The 27537-nt window shown below is 37.2% G+C and overlaps 1 protein-coding gene across 5 annotated transcripts in view; it reads right to left on the bottom strand.

Moving 5' to 3' along the window:
- Nucleotides 1-27092, bottom strand: part of sgip1b (SH3GL interacting endocytic adaptor 1b) — a 32772-nt gene extending 5680 nt beyond the window's left edge. Inside the window, exons 1-21 of one of the 5 annotated variants that reach the window (XM_058760090.1) lie at nucleotides 26776-27091; nucleotides 23967-24030; nucleotides 21335-21359; nucleotides 21163-21219; nucleotides 21014-21071; nucleotides 20696-20874; nucleotides 20580-20591; nucleotides 15856-15867; nucleotides 12464-12488; nucleotides 12299-12374; nucleotides 12081-12145; nucleotides 11787-11867; nucleotides 11012-11086; nucleotides 7830-8507; nucleotides 5997-6118; nucleotides 5375-5528; nucleotides 5126-5237; nucleotides 4864-5019; nucleotides 2667-2799; nucleotides 2348-2550; nucleotides 2197-2261 (exon numbers count right to left, since the gene is read on the bottom strand). In XM_058760090.1, the coding sequence (XP_058616073.1) occupies nucleotides 2197-2261; nucleotides 2348-2550; nucleotides 2667-2799; nucleotides 4864-5019; nucleotides 5126-5237; nucleotides 5375-5528; nucleotides 5997-6118; nucleotides 7830-8507; nucleotides 11012-11086; nucleotides 11787-11867; nucleotides 12081-12145; nucleotides 12299-12374; nucleotides 12464-12488; nucleotides 15856-15867; nucleotides 20580-20591; nucleotides 20696-20874; nucleotides 21014-21071; nucleotides 21163-21219; nucleotides 21335-21359; nucleotides 23967-24030; nucleotides 26776-26785 (2362 nt within the window). In that variant the 5' untranslated portion in view covers nucleotides 26786-27091. Of the gene's footprint in view, nucleotides 1-2196; nucleotides 2262-2347; nucleotides 2551-2666; nucleotides 2800-4863; nucleotides 5020-5125; nucleotides 5238-5374; nucleotides 5529-5996; nucleotides 6119-7829; nucleotides 8508-11011; nucleotides 11087-11786; nucleotides 11868-12080; nucleotides 12146-12298; nucleotides 12375-12463; nucleotides 12489-15855; nucleotides 15900-20579; nucleotides 20592-20695; nucleotides 20875-21013; nucleotides 21072-21162; nucleotides 21220-21334; nucleotides 21360-23966; nucleotides 24031-26775 lie in introns of those variants that run through there. The other 4 variants (XM_058760115.1, XM_058760105.1, XM_058760098.1 and 1 more) reach the window with 4 other exon arrangements.
- Nucleotides 27093-27537: the final 445 nt, after the last annotated feature.

Here is a 27537-nt window from a genome sequence, read left to right as displayed (position 1 = left end):
AATAAAAGTACTCTTTGTGATTGGTTTTCTGTCCTTTGTATTAAACTATACATACATAAATGATGCTGTTTTGTTTCTAATTGTTTAAGTAACTTAATTATATATATATATATATATATATATATATATATATATATATATATATATATATATATATATATATATAGTTTATAAACATTATTTTAAACATTGTGCACTTTTTTCGTAGATAGTCATCTTATTTATTGCTTTAATAAACATGCATTAGTGATATTTTGCTCGATGCACCCTCTTGTGGCCCCAGGAGAGAAGCCAAAAGCATTTTCCCCCTAACTGAAATGATGCCTTTTGAATTTGAATATAATTCGAATATTGATAATATTTAAGTACAAAATTCGAATTTAGTTTTTCAGCCATTTTGACAGCCCTAGAATAAAGTCGTTATTTTTGTTTTCTTTGCGCACAAAAAATATTATCGTAGCTTCATAAAATTAGGTTGAACCACTGATGTCACATGGACTATTTTAACGATGGCCTTACTACCTTTCTGGGCCTTGAACGTGGTAGTTCCCTTGCTGTCTATTAGGGGTGGGAGAAAAAAATCGATTCACCTAACTATCGCGATTCTTTTTAAAACTATTTAAAAATCGATTGGTTTACCTCAGAATCGATTTATATTTCATTATTTTACTTTTCCTAAGAGGTGGTGGGGAGAAGTTAGCGCTTTTTAATTCCAACAGAGGGCGAAATGTATCGATGTGTTGGACTTGAAGCAGCACCGCGCAGCTGATCAGCGTATGACATCAAAGTACCGCGAGAGCGATTTGAAAGCATCAGGAGCCGTCTGTTCTCTGTAGCTCTCGCGGGGCTTTGATAACGTCATACAACGATCATTCTACGTGCGCAGTGCTGCTGCATTAGATGACGTCATATACGTTTCAAGCCGGTGCGAGAAAGCAAAACTATGACGGAGGAAGAGGATCAAACCTCTTCCAGAATTCTTTCTGCAACTTCATGTTTTGAATCCCAAGGATTTTACACACTGCCGGGAAAACATGACTAAAACGGTATGCACGGTAACATAGCACTTTATTTTATTTCAGAAAGTATTTTTTCTGCTCATTTTGTTGAACATTTGACTATTATATTCATGTGCAAGTTCAGGGTTTTGGTACTTTAAAGTTTCATGGTTCAAGGTACTTTAAATATACACTGTGTATGTGTATGCTCCTGAAATAAAAGTTCAGAAAGATGTGATGCATTGTTTTTCTTAATATGACTCATCATATACAGTCTCTTTTAAGGGTATAATCAAGTATTTCAACTTTTTCCCATGGTCTAGAGTTAAAAACAAAAATCGCAACACAGCAATATCGAATCGCAATACTTGTAGAATCTAAATTCTTAAAAAATAAAAATAAAAAAATATTTAAAAAAAATCGCAATACATATTGTATCGGCACCCAAGTATCGTAATAGTATCGAATCGGGAGGTAGGTGTATCGTCCCATCGCTACTGTCTATACGGTCAGGTTTGATTTTATCAAAAATATCTTCATTTGTGTTTTCCGAAGATGAACGAAGGTCTTACAGGTTTGGAACGACATGAGGGTGAGTAATTAATGACAGATTTTACATTTTGGGGTGAACTATTCTGTAAGCATAATGCATAAATCCCTTTTGAGACTTAGTTTTAAATTTCAGGAGAATCTGTGTATTAATATGTTACATAACTCAAAAGTAGAGAAATACGAAAGAGCATTTCCATGCATTTATTTCAGTTTGTTTTGAGCAACCTGCAGTTGGAGTGAAAGCAGATGATAAGCCTCTGCAGTGAACAGAGATGCTTCATCTGCTCTGCTTGCAGAAAGAAAAGCAACTTGCCAGCACGTGTGCCACCCGAACAGCCTTTCATTAATGACCTCAGCATCATCGAGCTGCAGTTCAGGACTTTCAACCAGGGTACTTCTACATGATTTCTATAAACAATTCTAAAATGCCATTCAAAGCCGCCATGGAATCATGCATGATAAACAGTGTAATGCAGAAACAGCTAGTTGGGCTAAGTCAATCCATTACTTAGAGTAATTCAATTTACTACCATTAGGGCATGCTGCCAAGTGAACCACATTGTACAGTTGCCAACATCAGCTAAGCATTCCTGCAAAGCTGTTAGAGGGCTTTCCTTGCTTCAGTTAATATCTAAAGGGCATTTACCTCCATTTTCAGACCTCTGTGAGAGCTCTGGGATCTTCCACGTTATTTTCTGCATCTCTGGGTTCCTTAAAATGCAACAAATGGGCAAACATCACTATACAACACCACACTGCTGTTGATTTGCAATGTGATTTTCTTGACAGATCCTCACCAGGTGGCAGGTGGGAGCATAGCCTGCAGTTTGTTCACGCCGCCGTCCACAGCTGCCATGAAGTGGATGTTGGTGAGCGGTGTGGGTATGTGCATGGCCTCTGTGTTGTATTTATAGTCTATCCTGAGGTCTGTACTGCTGGCATCACCACGCCAGCTCACCGCAAGGTTCAGCGGAGTGGACTGGATGCCTTGAGTGGACACCTGTGAGCCCAAATCTCAAATATCACACACTACTACACAAACATCCGAGAGGATGACCAGGTTCGGATTTCACTGATATAGATACTAACGGATCATGCTCAAATATAAAATTTCACCTGGTACTTCAGCATGTCTACGTTGTAATACGTGGCCTGTGGCCTCTGCTCAGCCACTTTCTTCAGGTGACTCAACAAGTTTGACATATTGACCCAGAACTCCTTCGAATCACCTGTAGGTGGCGTGGTGTCGCTGCAGGGCAAAAATATTTACAGAATAAATCTCACACAATATTTATACCTTCTGCATGCAATTTTATATTCACTAAACTAAAATTTCACAAAAAGTATTTAAAAACATAAAATAAATTGGTAAAATGATCACTTTTGTTATATGGTTAGTTAGCTGGTTATAGACTGATGCAGATAATCTCAATGACCAATATAGGGCCAATGTTTATTGGAATGGACTAGGGCTGTCAAAAATAATTCTAATTTCGAATATTTGTCGAATTTAAATTAAAAATCGAGGTGTGCATCACGCAGCCTTATCAGCGGCACACAATGTAGGTGTTGTTGCATTTTAATGCTTTTTTTAGCCTATCCAGTTGAACCCACTGGATGTGGTGATGCTGTGTTGTTCATTCAAAATATTGCGGAAAAAGAAAAAAACATCAATGCGGATATGATGTTCAAGTCGTTCACACAGAAGGACTTTCTATAGGACATCTATCACCGTTGCACTAGCATGAGGTCTCACACAAGAGAGACGCATGTTTAGAAAGCCATGTAAAATGAATGTAAGTTCAACTTGTCTCGAGACTTTATGGCGGTTTTTCCCCGTCCCACTGCATCTCATGTTTTTAAATGAATAAAAGTACTCTTTGTGATTGGTTTTCAGTCCTTTATATTAAACTATACATACTGTACATAAATGATGCTGTTTTGTTTCCAATTGTTTAAGCAACTTATTTAATTATATATGGTTTATAAACATTAATGTAAACATTATGCACTTTTTTCAAAGATAGTCATGTTATTTTATTGCTTTGAAGAAACGTGCATATGTAATATTTTGCTCGATGCGCCCTCAAAAGGCAAAAGCCAAAAGCATTTTTCCCCCTAACTGAAATTATGCCTTTCAAATTCGAATATAGATAATATTTAAGTACAAAATTCTAATTTAGTTTTTCAGCCATTTTGACAGCCCTAGAATGGACAATATATTGGTCCTTTTATTACATTTATTTACAAAATACAATTCAGAATTATTGGTCAAAAACAGCAGTTTAGTGGACAGTGGAACCAGTCAATGAACTGATTTTAAAACATTTAATCAATTGAGCTAAGACATTCAAATTTGTTCCCAAAAGTTCTTTCATTTGCAGTAAAATATCCTGAGCATTAGGTTATTGCTGCTTATACAGCAGTGCTATTTCAGTATTCTTTAAATACTATTAAAGTATTTAGAGCATTGATATTTTCAATTAGCATTTATTTTTATATTTTCAGTTTATTTTAAATTTTTAGTAATTTTGTTATATGCTGTAAAATATTTCTAGTTAGCTTTAATTTATTTAAATTTCAGCTTTAGTTTTAGCACTTAAAATTATTTCAAATAACAAAAACTTTTAAAATATAATTAATAATAATAATAATAATTAAGTATATTTTTTAATAGTTCTGGTTAAAATTACAACACTGCTATACAGTAGCTCTGCTTTTGAATAAATTATATAAACTGTTCCTAATATTACTGTTTACTAGGGATGCCCAGTATAATGGTACCATATTGGTTATTAGCTAATATTGCAATTTTTAAATGTATCTGTACTGTCCATTGTTTTATATATTTATCAGCTAATATTGGATATCTAATTGTTCAAATGAATTTTTCCTATTTGTACATTTAGACTCCCTTTACTGTCACCTAACTTTCACTTTAATCAGTTAAACACTAATAATTTAATCACACTGGTAAATAAAATCTTTAGCAGGTCTCAAAATCAATATATATTTTCATACTATACATCATATGTTGTAAAAAGTGCTAAACTTAAATTAGCTTGTAGCACTTTTTTTGTTTTAGACAAAATAATATAGAATTTGTAATACTGACCATGATAAGCATCAGCCATAACCTTAATATCTTAAACTCTATTTCCAACTTCAATCCCCTTGATTTTTACTCCCAAACAAAGTTCTCATTTACGGTGGGATGATTTACAAACTATTTCTGAAATGGCTTGAGTGAATCTTTAAAAAGCCCAGCTCAAATGAACAATTCCTTCACTAGTGGGACATCACTATGTATTACCAGCACAGAAGCTGTGGGTTGGGAAGGACCTGCTCCAGCCGACTGTACTGGCTGATGGTAAAGGTCAGCACTGGTGGACTGGGATGAGAGGAGAAGTGTCTGGTGATCCCTGCTGGGAAAGACAGCACCATCTCACCAGTGATCTTCACCAAACACCTACCACATGACAAGACACGAGAGACGATTAAGTACACTTTCATTCAATTCAACCAAATGTGAACCGAATTCAAAAGGTGACTTCAAAATGTGCTCTGATGCCTACTTAGTGGGATCTGCTCCTTTAAAGTAGGCGCTGATGGTCTCCGTGAAGGCAGCTGCCACTGGTAGAGTGTCCTGGGGTCCCATTGTGAGAGGACTCGGACCTCTGGAACACACTGAAATACAGACATAGATCTAATATCATACAAAACACACAACTTACTGAACTTAAGAAGGCATTATGCTCAGTATCATCATCCTCACTTATCATAATCAGCAATAACTGACTTGGGACAGCTCTGTTGTGGCCCACCTGACACAGAGAGGTTGAGCTCTCGGCCTAGTGTAGGTGTGGAGGCTGCGCTCAGAGAGGTGACGGAGGAGATGGAGGAGGTGCTCTCAGCTCTGGCCAGAGGAGCGAAGGGTGGAGGACTCCATGAGTGGATGGGGGGGCTGAAGGGTCGGGCCTGAGGAGAAACAAAAAGCCTGAACCAGACATATACTCTAAAGCTGGCATCAATGGATCCACAAAGAACCTTAGCCATCCATGGAACCTTTTCATTCCACAAAAGGTTCTTTACAGTGGAAAAAGGTTCTTCACTCTAAGAAAAATGGTCCTTTTAAGAAGTGTTCACTGAAAGGGGAACTGGTTCTTCTATCTATGGCGTCACTATGAAAACCTTTAAGAGTGTACTCAGAAGCCCAATTTGGACTCCAGTAATCAGTGGTTTACTGGATCCAGCATTTACATGGGTATAGAGTGCACACATACAGTAGACAATCAAAGATCATTGGAGTTGCTTAATTATCTCAAGTTTAACGTTTGGATCTTCAGCAATAACCTAAACAAACAAACAAACACAAGCAAAAGCACTAGTGATTTCAATGCTTAAATGTTTCACAGCAATGGAGAAAGTCGACTGATGCAGTCATACCAGATCTGCTAGGTTTGGTTTTCCAGGTGGTAGTTTAGGTCGTGATGATGGTCTTGGTGGTAGAGGTGGGATCGGACTGCCAGCAGACAGGGGAGTGCCAGCACGTGCGGGAGATGATGGCCCTGAGAACATACATAAAATCAGATTACTGTTACACTGTAAACAATGCTAAACCTGCAATTATTACCTTAAAGAGCAACTGAACCCATAAAAATGTGTTTTGTTGGTATCATTTGTTGTATATATAAGTTGGCTCAGTGACGCTAAATAATACTTTTGACCAGTTAATTTAGATGCTACTATTTTTAGGTTATCATTTTTGGTAACACTTTAGTATAGGGAGCAATTCTCACTATAAACTAGCTGTTTATTAGCATGCCTATTAATAACATATTGGGTGTTTATTAGTACTTATAAAGCACATATTCTGCATGACCATATTCTACATCCCTAATCCTATCCAACACCTAAACTTCCCTACTAATTATTAATAAGCAGCAAATTAGTAGTTTGAGGCAAAAGCTGTAGTTAATGATTTGTTAATTATGAGAATTGGACTTTAAAATAAAGTGAGACCTTTTATTCCCCCAGTGTAGATAAATCCCTGAGTGTGGTTATTATTATTGTAATTAATGCAAATGCTAAGATAATATTTTTAACAATAATATAATCAAATAATTCAATCAAGGTTCATGTTGACTTCTCCAATTAATATATTTTTATAAAAACTATTATAAATATTAATACAGCTACTAAGATAATAAAAATGATTCAATCAAGGTTCATGTTGACTTGTTGATTTCTGAAATGTATGGTTTTACAAATAATAATACTAGACTTTTATTTATTTATTGTGGATTATTAATAATACTGAATGAGTTTAAAATATTAATAATACTATTCCTTGTAAGAGTATTTCAGACATTCATTACAAACTGTTCATTAGTTTTCACAGAGAAGGCAAAACTGCAATATAAATTAAGTTATTAATCTAATTTATTTATTTTCACAAAATGTGATATTGCCATTTTGGGTGGCATTAAGGCAGTAGAAAAACCTGCTTTGCAGCTTTGCAACTTTGGTTAATATGCACAATCACAAAAGCAGCTCTGGGTGCCCTGCACATGACACGCAGGGGTAAAAACAAGATATCATGGCCACAAATAAACATATGTTCCCACAACTTATCGATTAGAGCCTTTGTTTTAATTAAATTGGGGCTAAGACACAAGTAAATTAAAACGAGGGAAAGAATCAGTAAAACATGATCACGATTTAACTAAAACAAGGGAATTAATTAATAAAACATGACCATAAATTAATAATGTGGCTACAGCATCTAGTTTTCCTTCAGCATGCCGTTTGCACTACTTAAATATTTTAGACAAGGTAAAGCATGAAATTTGAGTGTGCTGGCCATTAAGACAACATTCATAGTTTTATTTAAACTTACACAAAACATTTGTATGTTTGTTGCTAACCATCTATCTGTAACAATCTACTGTAACACCGCATTCACCGTTTCACACTGTACAAGTTTGGCAACACAATGCAGGGTTAACACTACAAAGTGCTGCTAATCCTGCTCCGGAGCAAGGTTTCATAACAAAAGTATCTGGTCTCCATTGACTTCCATATTACGTTTTTCCAAACTATGGAAGTCATTAGGGACCAACTGCTGTTTGGTTATGTACATTCTGCAAAATATCTTCTTTTATGTTAAACAAAAGAAAGGAATTCATACAGCCTTGGAACAACTTGAGGGTGAGTGAACGATGACATAATTTTATTTTTTAGATGAACTATCCCTTTAAGTAACAATTGCTAACTCACCACTGCCGGGCCCCGGGGAGCCCACCACACTCCTGTAAGTAGGAGGTGGCAGTGGAGGTGGGGTTCCTCTGAAGCTTCCTGCTACAAGGTCTTTGGGTGATGTGCCAAACACAGAAATCTCGTCCCTCATGCCCACCAGGTCAGGGGTTCTCCTGCTGTCATCTCTCAAGGCAAGAGGGGAAGGTATGGCTCCATGTGGGGGGTGGTCTGCTGGCAGGAAGGGCAGTCCAGGGCTGGCGGGGGTGACGGGGGACTCTTGGGCGGGCTCGGACTCTGGGAGCTGAAAGCAGCAGGGGAGGTCTGGAGGACTCAGAGGAGAGTCTGAGGGTGGCGGTGGTGGAGGTGAATCTGGAGGCGGGATGGAGTGGAGTGGGGGAGGGGGCGAGGCGGGAGGCGGCAGGTGGAGGGGTGAGGTCGGGGGTGAGTCCGCGGGGGAAGAGGACAGAGGTGGAGAAGGGGCGGGTTCGTCTGGGGGAGGGGGTCGGGCGGGAGAGCCTTCGCTGAAGCTCACCCAGCTGCACTGCACCACATCTGATCCAGACCTGGGCGTCTCAGCAGGCCCAAAAACACTGTCCAAGTCAGGCATAAATGCCCCTCTGGATGGGTCAGATAATGGGGCATCCTGACAGATTGAAGCTGATCCATCTCCTCTGACACTAGGAACCACACTATAATAACCTGTTCAGACAAAATTAAAACGAGCTGTCAAATACTCTTCCAACACTCACCACCACAAACTAGGGGTGCGCGATATTTATTGTCTTGATGTTTCAATAATGTAGCTGACATTATTGAATATGTCACTCACAAAAACATGTTTGTACAGCCTATGTGGTCTGTGAATGACTCAATGACTCACTCAGTGACTTGTCACCACCTACTGGCAGCTTAAATTACATATTTTAAAGTGCCCCTATTATGGATTTTTGAAAATGACCTTTCATGCAGTGTGTAACACAGCTCTAAGTGAATGAAAACATCCTACAAAGTTTTAAATGTGAAAGTGCACCGTGTATGAAGTTATTGTCTCTCAAAAGAAAGAGTCGACTCTGAATGATTGAAACGAGTCGTTTTTAAAACGAATCTTAAGCAGTTTCATGTTGACATCAACATGAAACATTAGCATATTGCCGCCCACTTGTTGCCACTAGGTGCACTTTTGGAGCTTTAAAAATAGCTGTTTCCCCGGTAACGGCTGTACACAAAGCAGCACTGCACTCTGCTTTAAATGAAATCGACCAATCACCGCAGATTAGCGTCACGTAAAGGAGGGGTTTGGAAAAATGAATCATTGAGCGAATCGTTTGGGAGTCGTTGAGTAAATAAGGTAAAAATAAATGCATATTATAAGAAAATGAAAGTATTTTTGACCTTGCATGCATGTCAACCTGTTGTTGGGGACTCCCAAAACCAAAATATGAACCTTTCATAACCCATAATAGGGGCACTTTAAAGTATTTTAAATTTTTTCTTTAATCTTATATTTCAATATTTAAAGTATTATTTTAAAATATTATTCTCATAGCATTATTGTGATCAATTTAATGCATCCGTGCTTAAAAAATGTAATTGAAGTGTAAATACATCTAAATTGCTTCTATGCAACTTCTGGTGAGCAAAATTTGATTTTATTTGATTTAGAATTAGATTTAATTTGATTGGTAACAGCCTAGCTGAATTTATTGAATACATTTAAGAATTTGACATAAAAGATGAGGTATGCATTAGGGATGCAACGATACCATTTTTTCAGAACTGATCCGATCTCAGCACAGTTTTAAAAAAAAAAATCAATGTAGAATTTCTATACTTCTGTGTGTTGACCAGATCATCACTCTTTTGTGTGTTAAACACAATCTGCTAAATATAGACAACTTCATTTTAATGAAAAATAACAAATGTAAAAAAATATATATAATCATAACAAAAGTACTATTATAGACTAGGTTAATGGATAATTCAGCAGCTAAAAAGATGCTCTAGAAAAATCATGGGTGCACAATAATTTTATACAATAAATTTTATAACAGTGGGGAACATATAAAAGGAAATAAGTGCAAGACTAAATCTGGTAAAATGTTACACATTGCTCTTTGTATTGTTGTAAAATACATTCATGAAAAACAAGTAGCCTAATAAATTTACATATAAAATATATACCGTACCATAAAATTAAAAGACATTTCTTTAAAATGTATAGCACAGTAATGAAGGCAGCAACATATGATAGATAGGACAGAACAAGAAATACTATTAATAATCTTTCACTGCACAAAAGTATTATAATATGAAAAGCTCCATTACAGAGCGGCACACAGCGCTTATGTGCATCCCGTGCGCAGAATGATGCGCTTAAAGCAACACGGAGTCACAGCGCGCAGCACTCCGCATAGAAATGTTCAAAAGAACAAAGGGAAGAGATATTGATGTATTATATCTCTGCAATAGTTTGAGCCTTTTTGTTTTAACAGTTTTAAATCTAAGTTATTGTGCGCTCTTGAAGAGAGTTTCATTGTTTTGAGTGTAGTAACCAAACACAACACACAGTTTGAATGCTAAATGGAGGATGACAGACAGCCGCAGCGGAGAGAAGAGTTTACATGAACTTGAATTTAAGGACTTAAATATTCATCTGAACCTCACATTGAATTATGGAACAGCTTCAGAACACTTGAAATAGTGCACAAAAACTTTATGGTCCTTTATAATGTTTTTGTGCCTTTCATGGGGCTTAACAATAACAGAATAGTATACGGACAAACAATTTCGGATTTGGATCGGCCTCGTCTGACTGATACCCAATCCGGCAGAAAATGCCAGTATCGGAGCCGATACCGATACTGAGTATCGGATCGATGCATCCCTAGTATGCATCATTTTTTATGCAAAATTCTCATAGTTAATCAATAAATTCAATAATAAGGTTAGGAAAAAATGCTCTTGTAAAGATAAAAATGTCCCTGGAAATCACTTTAAGGTGGCAAATATCTCCCCACTGCACAGAATATAAAGAATGTAATGAAAATATCAATTTAATTTTTGTTGATATCGCACACCCCTACCACAAACATAGAGCTGAGAAGAAGTATTCTGTAGTAAGACACTTCTGTCAGGAACTCTGTTCTTTCAAGAGATTGAAACTATGTGTTTTTGGATGCTAAATTGGAAGTGTCAGTACGTACCGGAGGACTCTACAGAACTAGAACTGCGTCCAGGTGGGGTGACAGGAATGTTCTTTGGAGGAAGTGGAGGCGGAGCTGAAAGGACAGATATCAGGGCATGGTCAGTACTTTCAAGTACTTTCTTACTGAATACTGCACAGTATAAATAGCTTACATTATGATGAGTAAAATATCATAACACATGCTTACGTCTAACATCTAAATTACAAACTGAAATAAAGCTAAAATTAAAACTAAAATAAAAATGAATTAAAACTATTTGGAAGTATTTCTATAAAACAAAACTAATAAAAATGACAAAAGCTCAACAAAATTACCAAAAAAGTAAACTTAATTTAGAAAGAAATTTGAAAATAAAAAAATCAAAGCTAACTCAAAATGTTAGTTAAAACTATAAAACTATATAAATAATAATAAAATAACACTACTTTAAAGGAGACATGTGCCTAGTACCCTTGTTTATGTATATCAACTTACATTGCTAATCAATTAATAAAATCAGTAATAATTATAAATGAAAGTGGATTCTTTTCGTGTGACCCGTTCAAAGTGTCTTGGTGCTAATACATGTGATTTTTTTCTGGTTAATCTTGTAGATCCAGTTACACTCTGCAGTAAGCAGTGAAATGTGATGCTTTGTAGCATTCAGGCCTTTCATTAGGAACTATTTTAGCATTTGTCACCATTGTGTGTTTTACTGGTGCCTTCACTGGGGCAGTTTTGAAGCTTTAAACTGGCATTATCAAAAACATTTTGGACATTTGACATGCAGTACCTCCAGTGGGCAGAGATCTGCTCAGAACACAGGTGGAGAGAGAAGTTGACTGACACCAGAGCTCCGGCTCAACCGGGAACACTGTCATTAACATTCATGAATGAAATACCCGTCAATACCTCCTTTAACTAACTTACAAATCACAGCAATGCATGACACAGAAGAACAATTCCTTAAATTACAATTTTTTTCTAAAACTTCTCATGAAGTTTAATCTTGTAAACCACAAACCACATTTATTTTGACAAATAAATTAACTAATCAATGTTAGGTTATTGAGGAATACTGCTGTACCTTCTGAGTTGTGTGCTTCAAAATTGGTCTCAAACGGTGGGCCGAAGAACGCTGTTGTGTTTTCTCTTTTTATGAGACAGAAGGAAAATACAAGGTCAAAAACATTCCAAGGGTATTCAGGCAATGAAATTTAGTAATGTTATTCAATTTAAAATGAATAATTCAATAGTGAGCAGAAGCACAAACAGTTCCATAAGTGTTTGTGACGGTGTACTAACCTGGGCGGGTCTGAACCAGGTCCTGGAGTTGTCGTGGGTGTTGGAGTAGATCGTCGCGGTCTGGCAATCTCCTCATCTGGAATATGCAAAGTGAAATTGACTACTATACAAACTGGAGTGATATGACAATACACAGGAAGTCAATAATTCCAAATAAACACTCACTTGACAGGTTTCGCTTCATCTGGCACTGTAACAAAGGTAATAAAAGAAGATAATGCCAATACCAAAGACCACAAATACAATAAAACATTTATATTAACTGACATGAGGGGATAGAAACCATTCACACATGCATAACTATAAAACATGTACCAAAACTCATACATGCCTGTGAAGGTTTCATTGACTACCGTGCAAATGTTTGGTGAGATTTTCTTTATGTTTTTGAAAGGAGTCCCTTATGTTCATCAAAGCTGCATACAGTTAAAAATGGTAATACTATGAAATATTATTACTAAGTAACTGTTTTCTATTTTAATGCATTTTCAAATATAATTTATTCCTGATCAAAGCTAAATTTTCAGCATCTTTAATCACGCAGAAATCATTCCAATATGCTGATTTGCTGCTCAAAAAACATTTCAGATTATCAATGTTGAAAACCATTTTGCTGCTTTATATTTTTGTAACTTTTGAAACTGTGATACATTTGTGTTTACTGTCACTTTTGATCAAATCAATGCATCCTTGCTTAAAAAAGAAGGAAAAAAATGAGTGCTGTCAAACGATTAATCGCATCCAAAATAAAAGTATACTGTGTTTATTTATTATGTATATTACCACACACACACACGCATGTACACTGCCGCTCAAAAGTTTGGGATCAGTAAAAGTTTCTGCTCATCAAGGCTGTATTTATTCGATCAAAAATACAGAAAAAAAAAACAGTAATATTGTGAAATCTTATTGCAATTTCTAATATTGGTTTCCTATTTTAATATACTTTAAAATATAATTTATTTCTGTGACGCAGCGCTGAATTTTCAGCATAATTACTCCAGTCTTCAGTGTCACATGATGCTTCAGAAATCATTCTAATATGCTGATTTATTATGAGTGTTGAAACTGTTGTGCTGCTTCATATTGTTTTTTTTTGGAACATGTGATACTTTTTTCTTTGAAAAGAGCAGCATTTGTTCAAAACAGAAATCTTTTCTAACAATACAAGTCTTTACTATGACTTTTCATTCATTTAACACAACCCTCCTCAAAAAAGCATTAATTTCTTAAAGGTCCCATGACATGCTGCTTTTTGGATGCTTTTATATAGGCCTAAGTGGTCCCTAGTACCGTATTGTGATCTTACTGATCCCAAACTTTTGAGCGGCAGTGTATATATTTCAGAAAAATGTTGTTTATATATTAAATATATTAATTTATAATATAAATTATATGAATATAAATATATACATGTAAATATTTTCAAAATAAATACTGTATGTGTGTGTGTGTATTTATATATATATATACATAATAAATATACGCAGTACACACACACACATATACAGTGGTGTGAAAAAGTGTTGGCCCCCTTCCTGATTTTTTATTTTTTTGCATGTTTGTCACACTTTAATGTTTCAGATCATCAAACTAATTTAAATATTAATCAAAGATAACACAACATGCAGTTTTTAAATTAAGTTTTTTATTATGAAGGGAAAACAAAATACAAACCCACATGGGGGTTTGGATTTGTGTGAAAAATTGCCTGTGTGAAAAATTGCTTGCCCCCTTCTATTAAATCATGAAAGAACTGTGATTCTTGTTGAATCAAGAAATCACTTAAATAGAACCTGTCTGACAAAGTGAAGCATGTTTAAAGAGCAACACATCATTCCGCGATCTTAAGAAATTCATAAACAGATGAGAAACAAAATAGTTGACATGTATCAGTCTGGAAAGGGTTATAAAGCCATTTCTAAGGCTTTGGGTCTCCAGTGAACCACGGTGAGAGCCATTATCCACAAATGGAGAAAACTTGGAACAGTGGTGAACCTTCCCAGGAGTGGCCGGCCTACCAAAATTACTCCAAGAGCACAAAGACGACTCATCCAGGAGGTCATAAAAGAACCCAGAACAACATCTAAAGAACTGCAGGCCTCACTTGCCTCAATTAAGGTCAGTGTTCATGATTCAACAATAAGAAAGAGACTGGGCAAAAACAGCATCCATGGGAGAGTTCCAAGGCAAAAGTCACTGCTGACCAAAAAGAACACAAAGGCTCGTCTCACATTTGCCAAAAAATATCTTGATTATCCCCAAGACTTTTGGGCAAATATTCTGTGGACTGATGAGACAAAGGTTGAACTTTTTGGAAAGTGTGTGTCCCGTTACATCTGGCGTAAAACCAACACAGCATTTCATAAAAAGAACATCATAACAGTCAAACATGGTGGTGGTAGTGTGATGGTCTGAGGCTGCTTTACAGCTTCAGAACCTGGATGACTTGCCATAATTGATGATACCATGAATTCTGCACTCTATCAGAAAATCCTGAAGGAGAATGTCCGGCCATCAGTTTGTGACCTCAAGCTCAAGCACACTTGGGTTATGCAGCAGGACAATGATTCCAAACACAGCAGCAAGTACACCTCTGAATGTCTCAAGAAAAACAAAATTAAGGTTTTGGAGTGGCCAAATCAAAGTCTGGACTTAAATCCAATTGAAATGCTGTAGCATGACCTTAAACAGTCCATTCATGCTCGAAAACCCTCCAATGTGGCTGAATTAAAACAATTCTGCAAAGAAGAGTGGGCCAAAATTCCTCTACAGCGATGTGAATGACTCATTGTCAGTTATCGCAAACGCTTGATTGCAGTTGTTGCTGCAAAGGGTGGCCCAACCAGTTATTAGGTTTAGGGGGCAAGCACTTTTTCACACAGTGCCATGTGGGTTTGGATTTTGTTTTCCCTTCATAATAAAAAACTTCATTTAAAAACTGCATGTTGTGTTTACTTGTGTTATCTTTGATTAATATTTAAATTTGTTTGATGATCTGAAACATTAAAGTGTGACAAACATGCAAAAAATTAAAAATTCAGGAAGGGGGCCAACACTTTTTCACACCACTGTATATTATGTAAACAAAAACTTTTATTTTGGACGCGATTAATCGCGATTAATCGTTTGACAGCACTAAAAAAAATATGACCAAAAAATATTGTAAGGACCAAAATTGTGCATAATTTATTAAAAAATCTAAGAGATAACAGGCAGAGGGTATAATTTGGCACCTGGTCATTGCTTTCCATTAGTTCCATTTATTACAGCTGATGAGTGACAAACATCTTCAACTAATGGAAAACAGAGTCCAGGTGCCAACGCTGGAACATTCACATCCAACATGCTGAAGCTGCAGATGATATCAAGAATCTAATGATTCACTGCTATTGATCCATGAGGGTATCAAGCTGTCAGTACAGCAGTAACACAGCATGAAGCATCACTGAAAGGTTCAGCGTAACTCAGGCTCTACTGCGCATGCGACAGCAGCATCAGACCCTTGTATCATAAGCAACACAGTTTTGTAGTACATTAACAAGATCCATACTTACTGGACTTCGCCTCTGAGATCAGCAAAAAAGGAGAAAGAACAGACCTGGTCAGAGAGCGAGTCACAGATACTATTAACAAAAACAGTACAGTACTATTAACAAAAAATAAATAACATCTGTGATGGATCTTTTCCCAATGTGATGGATGCTTCAAACCAAACCAACAACACATTTTGTTTCTTGTGTTTACACTTTCTTAATATTAAGTCTGGCAAACCTGGCTACTAATTGTATGTGATATTAAAAAGTTGAATAAAACTGTACAAGCACAGTTCTCCATTATATATGAAGCACACAGTAAAGGCGTTATAAATGTGTTTCTGTAACTCAAAGGGTTCAACAATAGCATGCTCATGGGTTTGTATAACCTAAATGCAATGTACTGTAAGCTGCTTTGGATAAAAGTGTCTGCAAAATTCATAAACGTAAATGTACATCAAGCCATTAATGTTTTTAAAAAAGAAAAAAAATTCTGTTTAAAAAATAATTTATGATTTATGATCTCTGTCAGTATTTATTCAAACACAGTGAGGGAAAACATTATTTGATCCCCTGCTGATTTTGTATGTTTGCCCACTGCCAAAGAAATTATCAGTCTATATTTTTAATGGTAGGTTTATTTTAACGGTGAGAGACAGAATAACAATAATAAAATCCAGAAAAACGCATTTAAAAAAAGTTATAAATTGATTTGCATTTTAATGAGTCAAATAAGTATTTGACCCATTCGCAAAACATTACTTGGTACTTGGAGGCAAAACCCTTGTTGGCAATCACAGAGGTCAGACGTTTCTTGTAGTTGGCCACAGGTTTGCACACATCTCAGGAGGGATTTTGTCCCACTCCTCTTTACAGATCCTCTCCAAGTCATTAAAGTTGAGGCTGTCATTCTCATACTGGAATAACCATCCACGACCCATTTTCAATGCTCTGGCTGGCTTCAGTGCCCTGGCCCTGATGGTACATGGCCCCGTCCATCGTCTCTTTGATGCGGTGCAGTTGTCCTGTCCCCTTAGCAGAGAAACACCCCCAAAGCATAATGTTTCAACCTCCATGTTTGACGGTGGGGATGGTGTTCTTGGGGTCATAGACAGCATTCCTCCTCCTCCAAACATGGCGATTTGAGTTGATGCCAAAGAGCTGGATTTTGGTCTCACCTGACCACAACACTTTCACCCAGTTCTCCTCTGAATCATTGGCAAACTTCAGACGGGCTGTACATGTGCTTTCTTGAGCAGGGGGACGTGTGGGTGCTGCAGGATTTCAGTCCTTCACGGTGTAGTGTGTTACCAATTGTTTTCTTGGTGACTATGGTCCCAGCTGCCTTGAGATCATTGACTAGATCCTCCCGTGTAGTTCTGGGCTGATTCCTCACTGTTCTCATGATCATTGAATCTCCACGAGGTGAGATCTTGCATGGAGCCCCAGTCTGAGGGAGATTGACAGTTATTTTGTGTTTCTTCCATTTGCGAATAATCGCACCAACTGTTGTCACCTTCTCACCAAGATGCTTGGCGATGGTCTTGTAGCCCATTCCAGCCTTGAGTAGGTCTACAATCTTGTCCCTGACATCCTCGGACAGCTCTTTGGTCTTGGCCGTGGTGGAGGATTTTGTATCTGATTGATAGCTTCTGTGGACAGGTGTCTTTTATACAGGTAACTCCCTTTAAGAGAGTACTCCTAATCTCAGCTCCTTACCTGTATAAAAGACACCTGGGAGCCAGAAATCTTGCTGATTGATAGGGGATCAAATACTTATTTCACTCATTAAAATGCAAATCAATTTATAACTTTTTTGAAATGCGTTTTTCTGGATTTTTTTATTGTTATTCTGTCTCTCGCTGTTAAAATAAACCTACCATTAAAATTCGGTATTGTTAAGAAAACACTACTTTCATGTTATGGCCAAATAACCAATATCAATACTACAGTGCATTGTAAGTATTCAGACCCCCTTCACTTTTTTAAATTTTATGTTGGAGCCTGATACTACAATTTTTTTAATTCATTTTTTTTTCTCTCATTAATCTACACTCCGTACCTCATAATGACAAAGTGTAAACAGAATTTTAGAAATGTCTGTAAATTTATTAAAAAGAAAAAACTGAAATATCACATTTACACATTTACTCCGTACTTAGTTGAAGCACCTTTGGCAGCAATTACAGCCTCGAGTCTTTTTGGGTATGACGCAACGAGCTTTGCACACCTGGATTGGGGGAGTTTCTGCCATTCTTCTTTGCAAATCCCCTCAAGCTCGGTCAGGTTGGATGGGGACCGTCAGTGGACAGCCATTTTCAGGTCTCTCCAGAGATGTTCGATAGGGTTCAAGTCAGGGCTCTGGCTGGGCCACTCTAGGATATTCCCAGAGTTGTCCCTAAACCACTCCTGTGGACCTGTTGGAAGGTGAACCTTCTGCTCAATCTGAGGTTCTGAATGCTCTGAGGTCAGTTGCATAAACTTAGCCACCCTGTTAAGACTGTGTCTTAAGAAATAGTTTAACCAACTAGTAGTTGCCAAGGGGTAATCGGTCTTACTTTTCCAATACAAATAAGACCGATCTACCTTTTCATAACTGAATTTAAAAGTTATGACCAGTCTTGAAGAAAAAAAATTAGACAATTAACTTTTTAAGACTAGTCTAAACAGTTTATGCAACTGGCCCCTGGACTAGGTTTTCATTAAGGCTACCTCAATATTTTGGTGCACTGAGCTTTTTTTCTACTCTGACGGGTCCCTCAGTCACTGCTGCTAAAAAACAGCCCACAGCATGAGGCTGCTACCAGCACACTTTACTTTTGGGATGGTACTCTGCAGGTGATGAGCAGAGCTGGTTTCCTTCAAACATGATGCTTGGAATTGAGGTTCTTCAGACCAGATAATCTTGTTTCTCAGAGTCTGAGGGTTCTTTAGGTGCTGTTTTGCAAATTCAAAGTGTGTTTTCATGTGTCTTCACTGAGGAGAGGATTTGACTCTGTCACACCACCATAAAGCCCAGATTGGTGGAGTGTTGCAGTGATGTTTGTCCTTCTATAGGTTTCTCCCATCTGCATATATGATCATGGAGCTCAACTAGAGTGACCATCAGCTTCTTGGTCACCAGTCTAGACAAGGCCCTTCTCCATTAGTTGCTCAGTTTGACTGGGCGACCAGCTCTTGGAAGAGTCCTGGTTGAGCCAAACTTCTTCTATTTGAGAATTATGGAAGTCACTGTGCTCTTGGGAACCTTCAGTGCAGCAGAATTTGTTTGTAGCCTTCCCCAGATCTGTGCCTCGATACAATCCTGTCTCTGAGCTCTGCAGGCAGTTCCTTTGACCTCATGGCTTGGTTTTCACTCTGATATGCATTGCCAGCTGTGAGGCCTTTTATAGAGAGGTGTGTGCCTTTCCAAATCATGTCCAATCAATTTAATTTGACTCCAATCAAGGTGTAGAAACATCTCAGCAATGATCAAGAGAAATGGGAGGCACCTGAGCTAAATTTCAAGTGTTGTTGCAAAGGGTATGAATACTTATGTAAGTGGGTCATTTCAGTTTTTCTTTTGAATAAATTTACAGACATTTCTAAAATCCTGTTTTCACTTTGTCATTATGAGGTGTGGAGTATAGATTAATGAGAGAAAAAAAAGAATTTAAACAACTGTAGTATCAGGCTGTAACATAACAAAATTGAAAAAAAGTGAAGGGGGTCGGAATACTTTCTGAATGCACTGTAGTTTGTCTAAATAGCTTTCCATTTAAATTTGAACAACTTTTTTTATTTTAAATAATACAAGTGTACAAGGCATCACAGCACAAAAATGTATGAAATAATAACACCCTAAAAATAATATAATATATAATTATAATAATATAATAACATACTATCATTCAAAACTTTAGGGTCAGTAAGATTTTGATCAAAAGTGTCAGTAAAATCCTTTATAGGGTTATAAAAAGATGAAAAATGTATCATGGATTACACAAATATATTACGCAACACACACATTGATAATAATAAGAAATTTCTTATTCATGAACATTCGTGTTTCATGAACATCAAATCAGCATATTAGAATGATTTCTGAAGGATCATGTGACTGAAGACTGGAGTAATGATGCTGAAAATTCAGCTTCGCATCACAGGAATATATTACATTTTAAAGTATATTAAAATAGAAAACAATTAGAAATTGTAATAAAATGGCATAATAATATAATATAATAAATAAATGACAATAAATTTTATTTTTTTACTCTATTTTTGATCACATGAACACAGCCTTAGTGAGGATAGGAGACTTCTTTTAAAAACGTAAAAAATAAATCTTACTGACTCCAAACTTTTGAGTGCATATATGTGTATGTAAAAAATGCATATTCATTTTGAGCTTTAGATTACATTTAATAGTGTTATTAAATTATTAGTGTTTTTGACTTTAAGTGGGCAATAGATGACAAGAAAATATATTCTAAATGTACAAGCAGTGGATATGAATATGCACAATTATATATCCAATAGCATCCAAAACCAATAAATAAATAAATAATTGATATACAGTATCATGTATCCCTACATTGATACACCATCTTGAACTAGGCATCTGACAGATTCGCCATTTGCTGTTACGCTCCTAAGGGCTAAGATACGTAAACTAAACTGAGGTAAAACCATGGATGTGACATGTTATGCAATTCTAATTTGCATCTTTAAAGATCTAAGGAAGTGTAAAAACACTTGCTTACCGGACTCTTTCTCTGTGTGAGGAAACAAACAGAAGAACAGAGGAAATCATCTCAATATTTTAATGTGAATATTACTGTGGGACATCAGCTCTGTAAAGCATAACTGCGAGACTAACCAGAGGAGAAGGAGAGATCGCCAGCGTCCCTACTGAGGCCTTCAGCTCATCCATAGTAGACACTGTGCAGTTTCCACTGTTTGCTGTCAACGGCTTGATCTTGATCTTAAATTTCTTCCCATGGTCCTCCTCTCCCTCTGACTCACTGGAGGAGAAGAGCGTCTTGACTTTTGAAGCTGGTGAGTCTCGTTAAAGAAGATTCATTTTAGAAGAAGGAGTCCCATCTCCATAGTTTTTAGTCTTTTTTTAGCTAATTAAAAAGTTAGAAAAGATGAGAAACAGTACAGATCAATAAGCAAACATAGACGGGAAGGATATTTCCACCTTGTTCTCCGGGTTTAACGCTGTAACCCTCATCATCCACATCAGGAGAGTTCTGTTATCAAACAGACAAACAGATGAGGCATTATATTCACAGGAACTATAAAGACGGTATGAATAATCAGCATTCGGAGAGATTTACTAACATATCGATCCCAGTCGATTTCACCGTAGAAACCATTAGGTGCACCATTGGCTTTTTTCTGGGAATAAAACATGCGGGACGAGACATTGTAAGAAAAACCCCAATAATATATTATTTCACAATAACGCCTAAGGTATATTAGTCTTCACTGTCATGAATTATGCTGTACTCACAGATTTGTCTTTGTCTGGGGATCCACTGAAAAATATGAAATCAAATGTTCAGATTTTAGATATATGACTGAATGATAAGTGTATACAATATAATTCAAATGTAACAAATTAATTGGCATAAAGATAATATAATGTGATTATGTGACCCTACACAAAGTTTATTATTCATGCCAACCCACACTCTATTTACTGACCATTTCATACACTTTGTACAGTCGTGGCCAAAAGTTTTGAGAATTACATAAATATTAGTTTTCACAAAGTTTGCTGCTAAACTGCTTTTAGATATTTGTTTCAGTTGTTTCTGTGATGTACGGAAATATAATTACAAGCACTTCATACGTTTCAAAGGCTTTTATCGACAATTACATGACATTTATACAAAGAGTCAGTATTTGCAGTGTTGGCCGTTCTTTTTCAGGACCTCTGCAATTCGACTGGGCATGCTCTCAATCAACTTCTGGGCCAAATCCTGACTGATAGCAACCCATTCTTTCATAATCACTTCTTGGAGTTTGTCAGAATTAGTGGGTTTTTGTTTGTCCACCCGCCTCTTGAGGATTGACCACAAGTTCTCAATGGGATTAAGATCTGGGGAGTTTCCAGGCCATGGACCCAAAATTTAAACGTTCTGGTCCCCGAGCCACTTAGTTATCACTTTTGCCTTATGGCACGGTGCTCCATCGTGCTGGAAAATGCATTGTTCGTCCCCAAACTGTTGTTGGATTGTTGGAAGAAGTTGCTGTTGGAGGGTGTTTTGGTACCATTCTTTATTCATGGCTGTGTTTTTGGGCAGAATTGTGAGTGAGCCCACTCCTTGGATGAGAAGCAACCCCACACATGAATGGTCTCAGGATGCTTTACTGTTGGCATGACACAGGACTGATGGTAGCGCCACCTTTTCTTCTCCTGACAAGCCTTTTTCCAGATGCCCCAAACAATCGGAAAGGGGCTTCATCGGAGAATATGACTTTGCCCCAGTCCTCAGCAGTCCATTCACGATACTTTCTGCAGAAGATCAATCTGTCCCTGATGTTTTTCCTGGAGAGAAGTGGCTTCTTTGCTGCCCTTCTTGACACCAGGCCATCATCCAAAAGTCCTCACCTCACTGTGCACGCAGATGCACTCACACCTGCCTGCTGCCATTCCTGAGCAAGCTCTGCACTGCAGGTGCCTCGATCCCGCAGCTGAATCAACTTTAGAAGACAGAAGTTTTGAGAATGACACAAAAACATTCTCCAAGAGCAACTTCTCCCAACCATCCAAGAACAGTTTAATGATGAACAATGCCTTTTCCAACATGAAGGAGCACCTTGCCATAAGGCAAAAGTGAAAACTAAGTGGCTCGGGGAACAAAACATCAAAATGTTTGGTCCATGGCCAGGAAATTCCCCAGACCTTAATCCCATTGAGAATTTGTGGTCAATCCTCAAGAGGAGGGTGGACAAACAAAACCTACAAATTCTGACAAACTCAAGCATTGATTATCCAAGAATGGGCTGCCATCAGTCAGGATGTGGCCCAGAAGTTGATTGACAGCATGCCAGGGCGGAGTGCAGAGGTCTTGAAAAAGAAGGATCAACACTGCAAACATTGAGTCTTTGCATAAACCTAATGTAATTGTCAATAAAAGCCTTTGACACTTATGAAATACAAATAATTATACTTTAGTATACCATAGTAACATCTGTCAAAAAGATCTAAAAACACTGAAGCAGAAGACTTTGTGAAAATGTATATTTGTGTCATTCTCAAAACTTTTGGCCACGACTGTACACAAAAATATTATTACAAACTGGCTGAAAATGATAATCTTCAGTATAACTGGCTAGCTGATATGCAACATCCAAAGTCAGGTATACGGTTTTTATATACAAAGTGTCTGAAAGGTGTCTGCTGCTACAAACAATCACTGCATTTTCCAAATTTTGTGAGATATCCTGTGTCAAATCTTTTTATGAGAAACTAAAAGGCCAATAAACTAGATATGCACAAGCAAAATTGTATATTATGCTTCCAGAGTTTTTTAATATTTTTTTTAATTGTGATAAAAGCAGGACATATCAAACAACAAATTCTGATTTCACAATAATTACAACAGTTTGTGGAAATTGGTGGCCTTTTTTGGATATGCCTAACTCTAAAATATTTTATCATAGAAATTGTGACTAAGAATGTTTCTCATCCAGTAAATCATGTCAAACTAGAAAAGTCATGGGGCCTTTTGATATTGTTGTGGACAATAGGGACCCTGGAGTCAAAAAGGTTAAGAACCACTGCGGTAAACAACATGAAAGCACACAACGAACAGTTGGTTGCTCTATTGAACATGTAGTCTGTCTTTTCCTGTCTAAGTGAGTGGTTCTTGGTCAAAATAAGATGCAAAGTGGGCCAGACTTTATGCCAATAGTAAAAGACTGGCTCTTCTACTTCTGCACATTTGACAAAATTACACTGAGCCAAGTCTTAGCAATACATCATTATAGAAAGCACAATTCACTCAAATCACAATAAACTAGGCTGTGCCAAGGCAGCCATTTCTACACATGCACCAGAGAGCAAATCAGAATATTCTTTAGAGATCTGTGTAGAGCTGATGTCCACGGTCACATCACGGACTGGTCTTACTCACGTGGAGTCACTGTCCTTTTCTTTCTTCCGTATCCCGAAGGCCTTTCGGGTACGCTTTTTCAGTCCTGTTAAAAGTCATGGTTATCATCAGGAACAAAATAATACATAGTTCCTCTAGTGCAACATGTGACTAGAAAATATATATACTGTATAAAGTCTGGGGTCAGTAAGATTTTTTTATTTAATTTTTAATAGTTTACATTTAAACATTTTAAGATAACTGTTTTTTATTGTAATCTATTTTAAAATGTAATTTATCCCTGTGATGCAGGGCATCATTACTCCAGTCTTTAGTGTCACATGATCCTCCAGAAATCACTCTAATATGCTGATTTGAAGCTGAAGAAACATCAATAATGAAAACAGTTGTGCTACTTAATATTTTTAATATCACTGACCCCAGTCTTTTAAATGGTTTTGTATATGTTTACATTTTTTTCTCTTTTGTAGATAGTCCTGTACTTTAATCATGTTAATGTTGTGGGTTAATACATATAGCCTGAATGCACCGCAAGTCACTTTGGATAAGAGAATCTGCTAAATTCAGTACAAGTACAAAAGCAGAAATATTCCCTGTAGTTTTTATAAATTTGAAGTAAAAAAGAAAAAATATATACCAATTATACAAGAATTTGCAAAACGTTAAATGTTTTTAGATAAACTACGTCACACTGCTGTCACTGAATGTTATCAACTACCCAAAAACAAAGCAAAAAGTTTAAACAGTAGAGAGTTAAATTCACTAACATCTAAAAAACAAATGCAGAATTCAGTCACCAGGGGAGAGACATTTCACATAAATATTTCAACATCTGCAACTAAAAAATGCAAAAACATTTCCCCCCCCCCCCCAAGATCTCATTCTAAGTGGGCTGAACTAAATGATGATTTTTTAAATTAAATATTTCCATCAAGGCTACATTACTCCGTAACTGCACTGGGATTCAAAGAGCATGCTCAACCCGGATGCAATGAGGCCATGCAGTCGTTTACTGTCAGCAGCAACAAATATGCAAGATCTAATGCTTATTTTTCAATATTTTCTCTATCTTCTGGTTTACTTGTATGCAGAAACAAAAGCCCCTAGTGATGACTGGCATCATGGTTGATATTAACAGATAAGGCACAAGAATTTATAGCCTGGAGATCTTGGCATGAAGGCATACGGGACGGCTTGAGGGGCTCAGTGCCAGTGTAAAAGCCTCTAGTTGTAGGTTCACCCATCATGCCTCTGGTCTAAAAGACCTCTAGGGAAAAGTTGACATTTCCTCCTCCGCTTGGCTAAACGTGAAGCAATTAAGTCGAGTTACTCCAAAACAAATATGAGGAGATGAAACTGCGTGCAGCTTGCTCTCTCCCTTAAACACTTGAATCCTAAAACGCCACTTAATAAAAACAGTTTAGTAAGATTGCATTCAAGGAATAGTTCACCCTCTAGTATCACCCTTATGTCATTTAAAACCTGTGTGACTTTCTTCTTCCGTAGAACAGAAAAGGAGAAATTTTGAGGAATGTACTGGCTGCTCTTTCCAATAACTGATTGCACTGACGATCAATGTGGACTGGAGCTTTCAAGCTCCACAAAAGGACACAAACACATCATAATGGTGGTCCATACAACACATGTACTACATTCTATGTGTTTTTGATCGATCCATTTGATAGCTTGAGAAACCAATTGAAATTTAAACTGTCATTCACTTGAGACCTGGATCCATCCAATTTGTGGACAAACAAGCATTTCTATTCTAACCAATATGATATCCATTTTTACTTAAACTTGCTTATTTCGAGAAAAAAAAAAAAAGATTCAGACTGGCATTGAGAATGGTATCAACTAATTCAATAGAAAGATCTTACTTCTTGGGGGCAAAGAGGTCACTTTTGCTCATCAAGTTTTACATTTATTTGAACACAGTAAAAACAGTAACATTATGAAATATTATTAAAGTTTTTAAGAACTTTTTTCTGATTGAAAACATTATAAAATGTAAATTTTCCTGTGATGGAAAGCTGAATTTTCAGCATCATTACTCCAGTCTTCAGTGTCACATGATTTTTCAGAAATCATTCTTATATGCAGATTTGATGCTCAAGAAAAAAATTATTATTATTATCAATGTGGAAAATTATTAATATTTTTGTGAAACCTAGATACATATTTTTTCAGCATCCTGTGATGAACAAAACAGCATTTATTTGAAATATATATATATATATATATATATATTTTTTTTTATATATATTACTGACCCCAAACTTTTGAACGGTGACCCGTCTATTCTTCAAAATCTCCTCAATTTCTCCAGGAAAATAAATTAAATTTAAATAAATAAAAATCACACAGGTTTGGAACTACACAAGGATGACAATGAATAATTAAATGAATAAATGATGACAAAATGTAAATTTTTGGGTGATCTATCCCTTTAAATTAGAGGAAATAAATCAAGGCATGAAGTGACCTATAAGATCATGAGGGTGGGACTGTGGACCACAGAGCAAAGGCACACAAGCATCCTGACGGCAGATTTATTTTGTGCACTGGACCACATGTGTAAATCTGGCCCACAGAAAACCCTCATTTTAAATGTGCCATCGTGATGTTTGTGTGTGTCACGGTGCAAACACACATGCCCACCGGCCCTACAACGTGAGACACATAATCCTTCACCTCCTCCTTCAAGGAGACGGACACCAAAACAATTATGTGCTGCATTCGGATGTCATGTACAGGTAATATTAGCGCGCTAATACATAACCTCAACAGACAAGCGATGAATTTAAGGGCCCAGAGTGGAATTTTTTACCTTGCATCATGGTTGCAGCACTTCATTCCTCGGCTTCACGCGAGCAAACAAACTGACATGAGATACAGCAGTGATCCGGTAACCGGTCGTTAAAGGAAAGGCTCATACTGCCCAACCCCTCGCGTCCTCGTCTCTCGGGTTTCCCGGTAACCGGTGGATTAGGCCCCAGGCACCGCCGCATCAGCAGCATCCACGCACACCATCATTACAGAGCAAGGGGATGCTGAGGACAGCCGCTGATGAACGGAGAACGAGAGTGTGGGAGGGTCGCGTAATTACGAACCGTACTATGGCGGAGGCTTCGCTCATGAATATTAATAAGGTCATGTAGACGTAGCTTGGTAACCTTCCTGGACCGCCCAGTCAGGTAACGAATTGATATTCATGAGCCAAGCCTTTCAACGCAGCTGGATTCGTTGGTTCGCAGATTCACCAGCGTTCTACGCCACTCCGTCAGCCAATCAGGTAGGCCTGCGTCACGGTGCGTAATTAATATTCATGACCGGAGCAAAGCCGTAGTAGGGTTCGTACATTCACAAGAGGGATATAAGGGGCAAACGGACTCTGGTCTGATCCTGTGAACGATATTCATGTGATAAGGCTCCGCCTGCTGGTGGACTAAAGTCTGAGGCCACCAGTGACAATACTTCAGTTGAGCATTTTTGTAATTTAACAGATTTTATTTTCTAATTCTATTTTTATTTTGACAGTTTGGATACATTAATATTATTTCCTCCTTCTACTACCTTTAGGCCATCGGAG

This window comes from Onychostoma macrolepis, chromosome 02, assembly GCF_012432095.1.
Source record: "Onychostoma macrolepis isolate SWU-2019 chromosome 02, ASM1243209v1, whole genome shotgun sequence".
Lineage (NCBI taxonomy): Eukaryota > Metazoa > Chordata > Actinopteri > Cypriniformes > Cyprinidae > Onychostoma > Onychostoma macrolepis.
The sequence above is the reverse complement of the archived record's forward strand: the minus strand, read 5'-3'. Positions and strand labels throughout refer to the sequence as shown.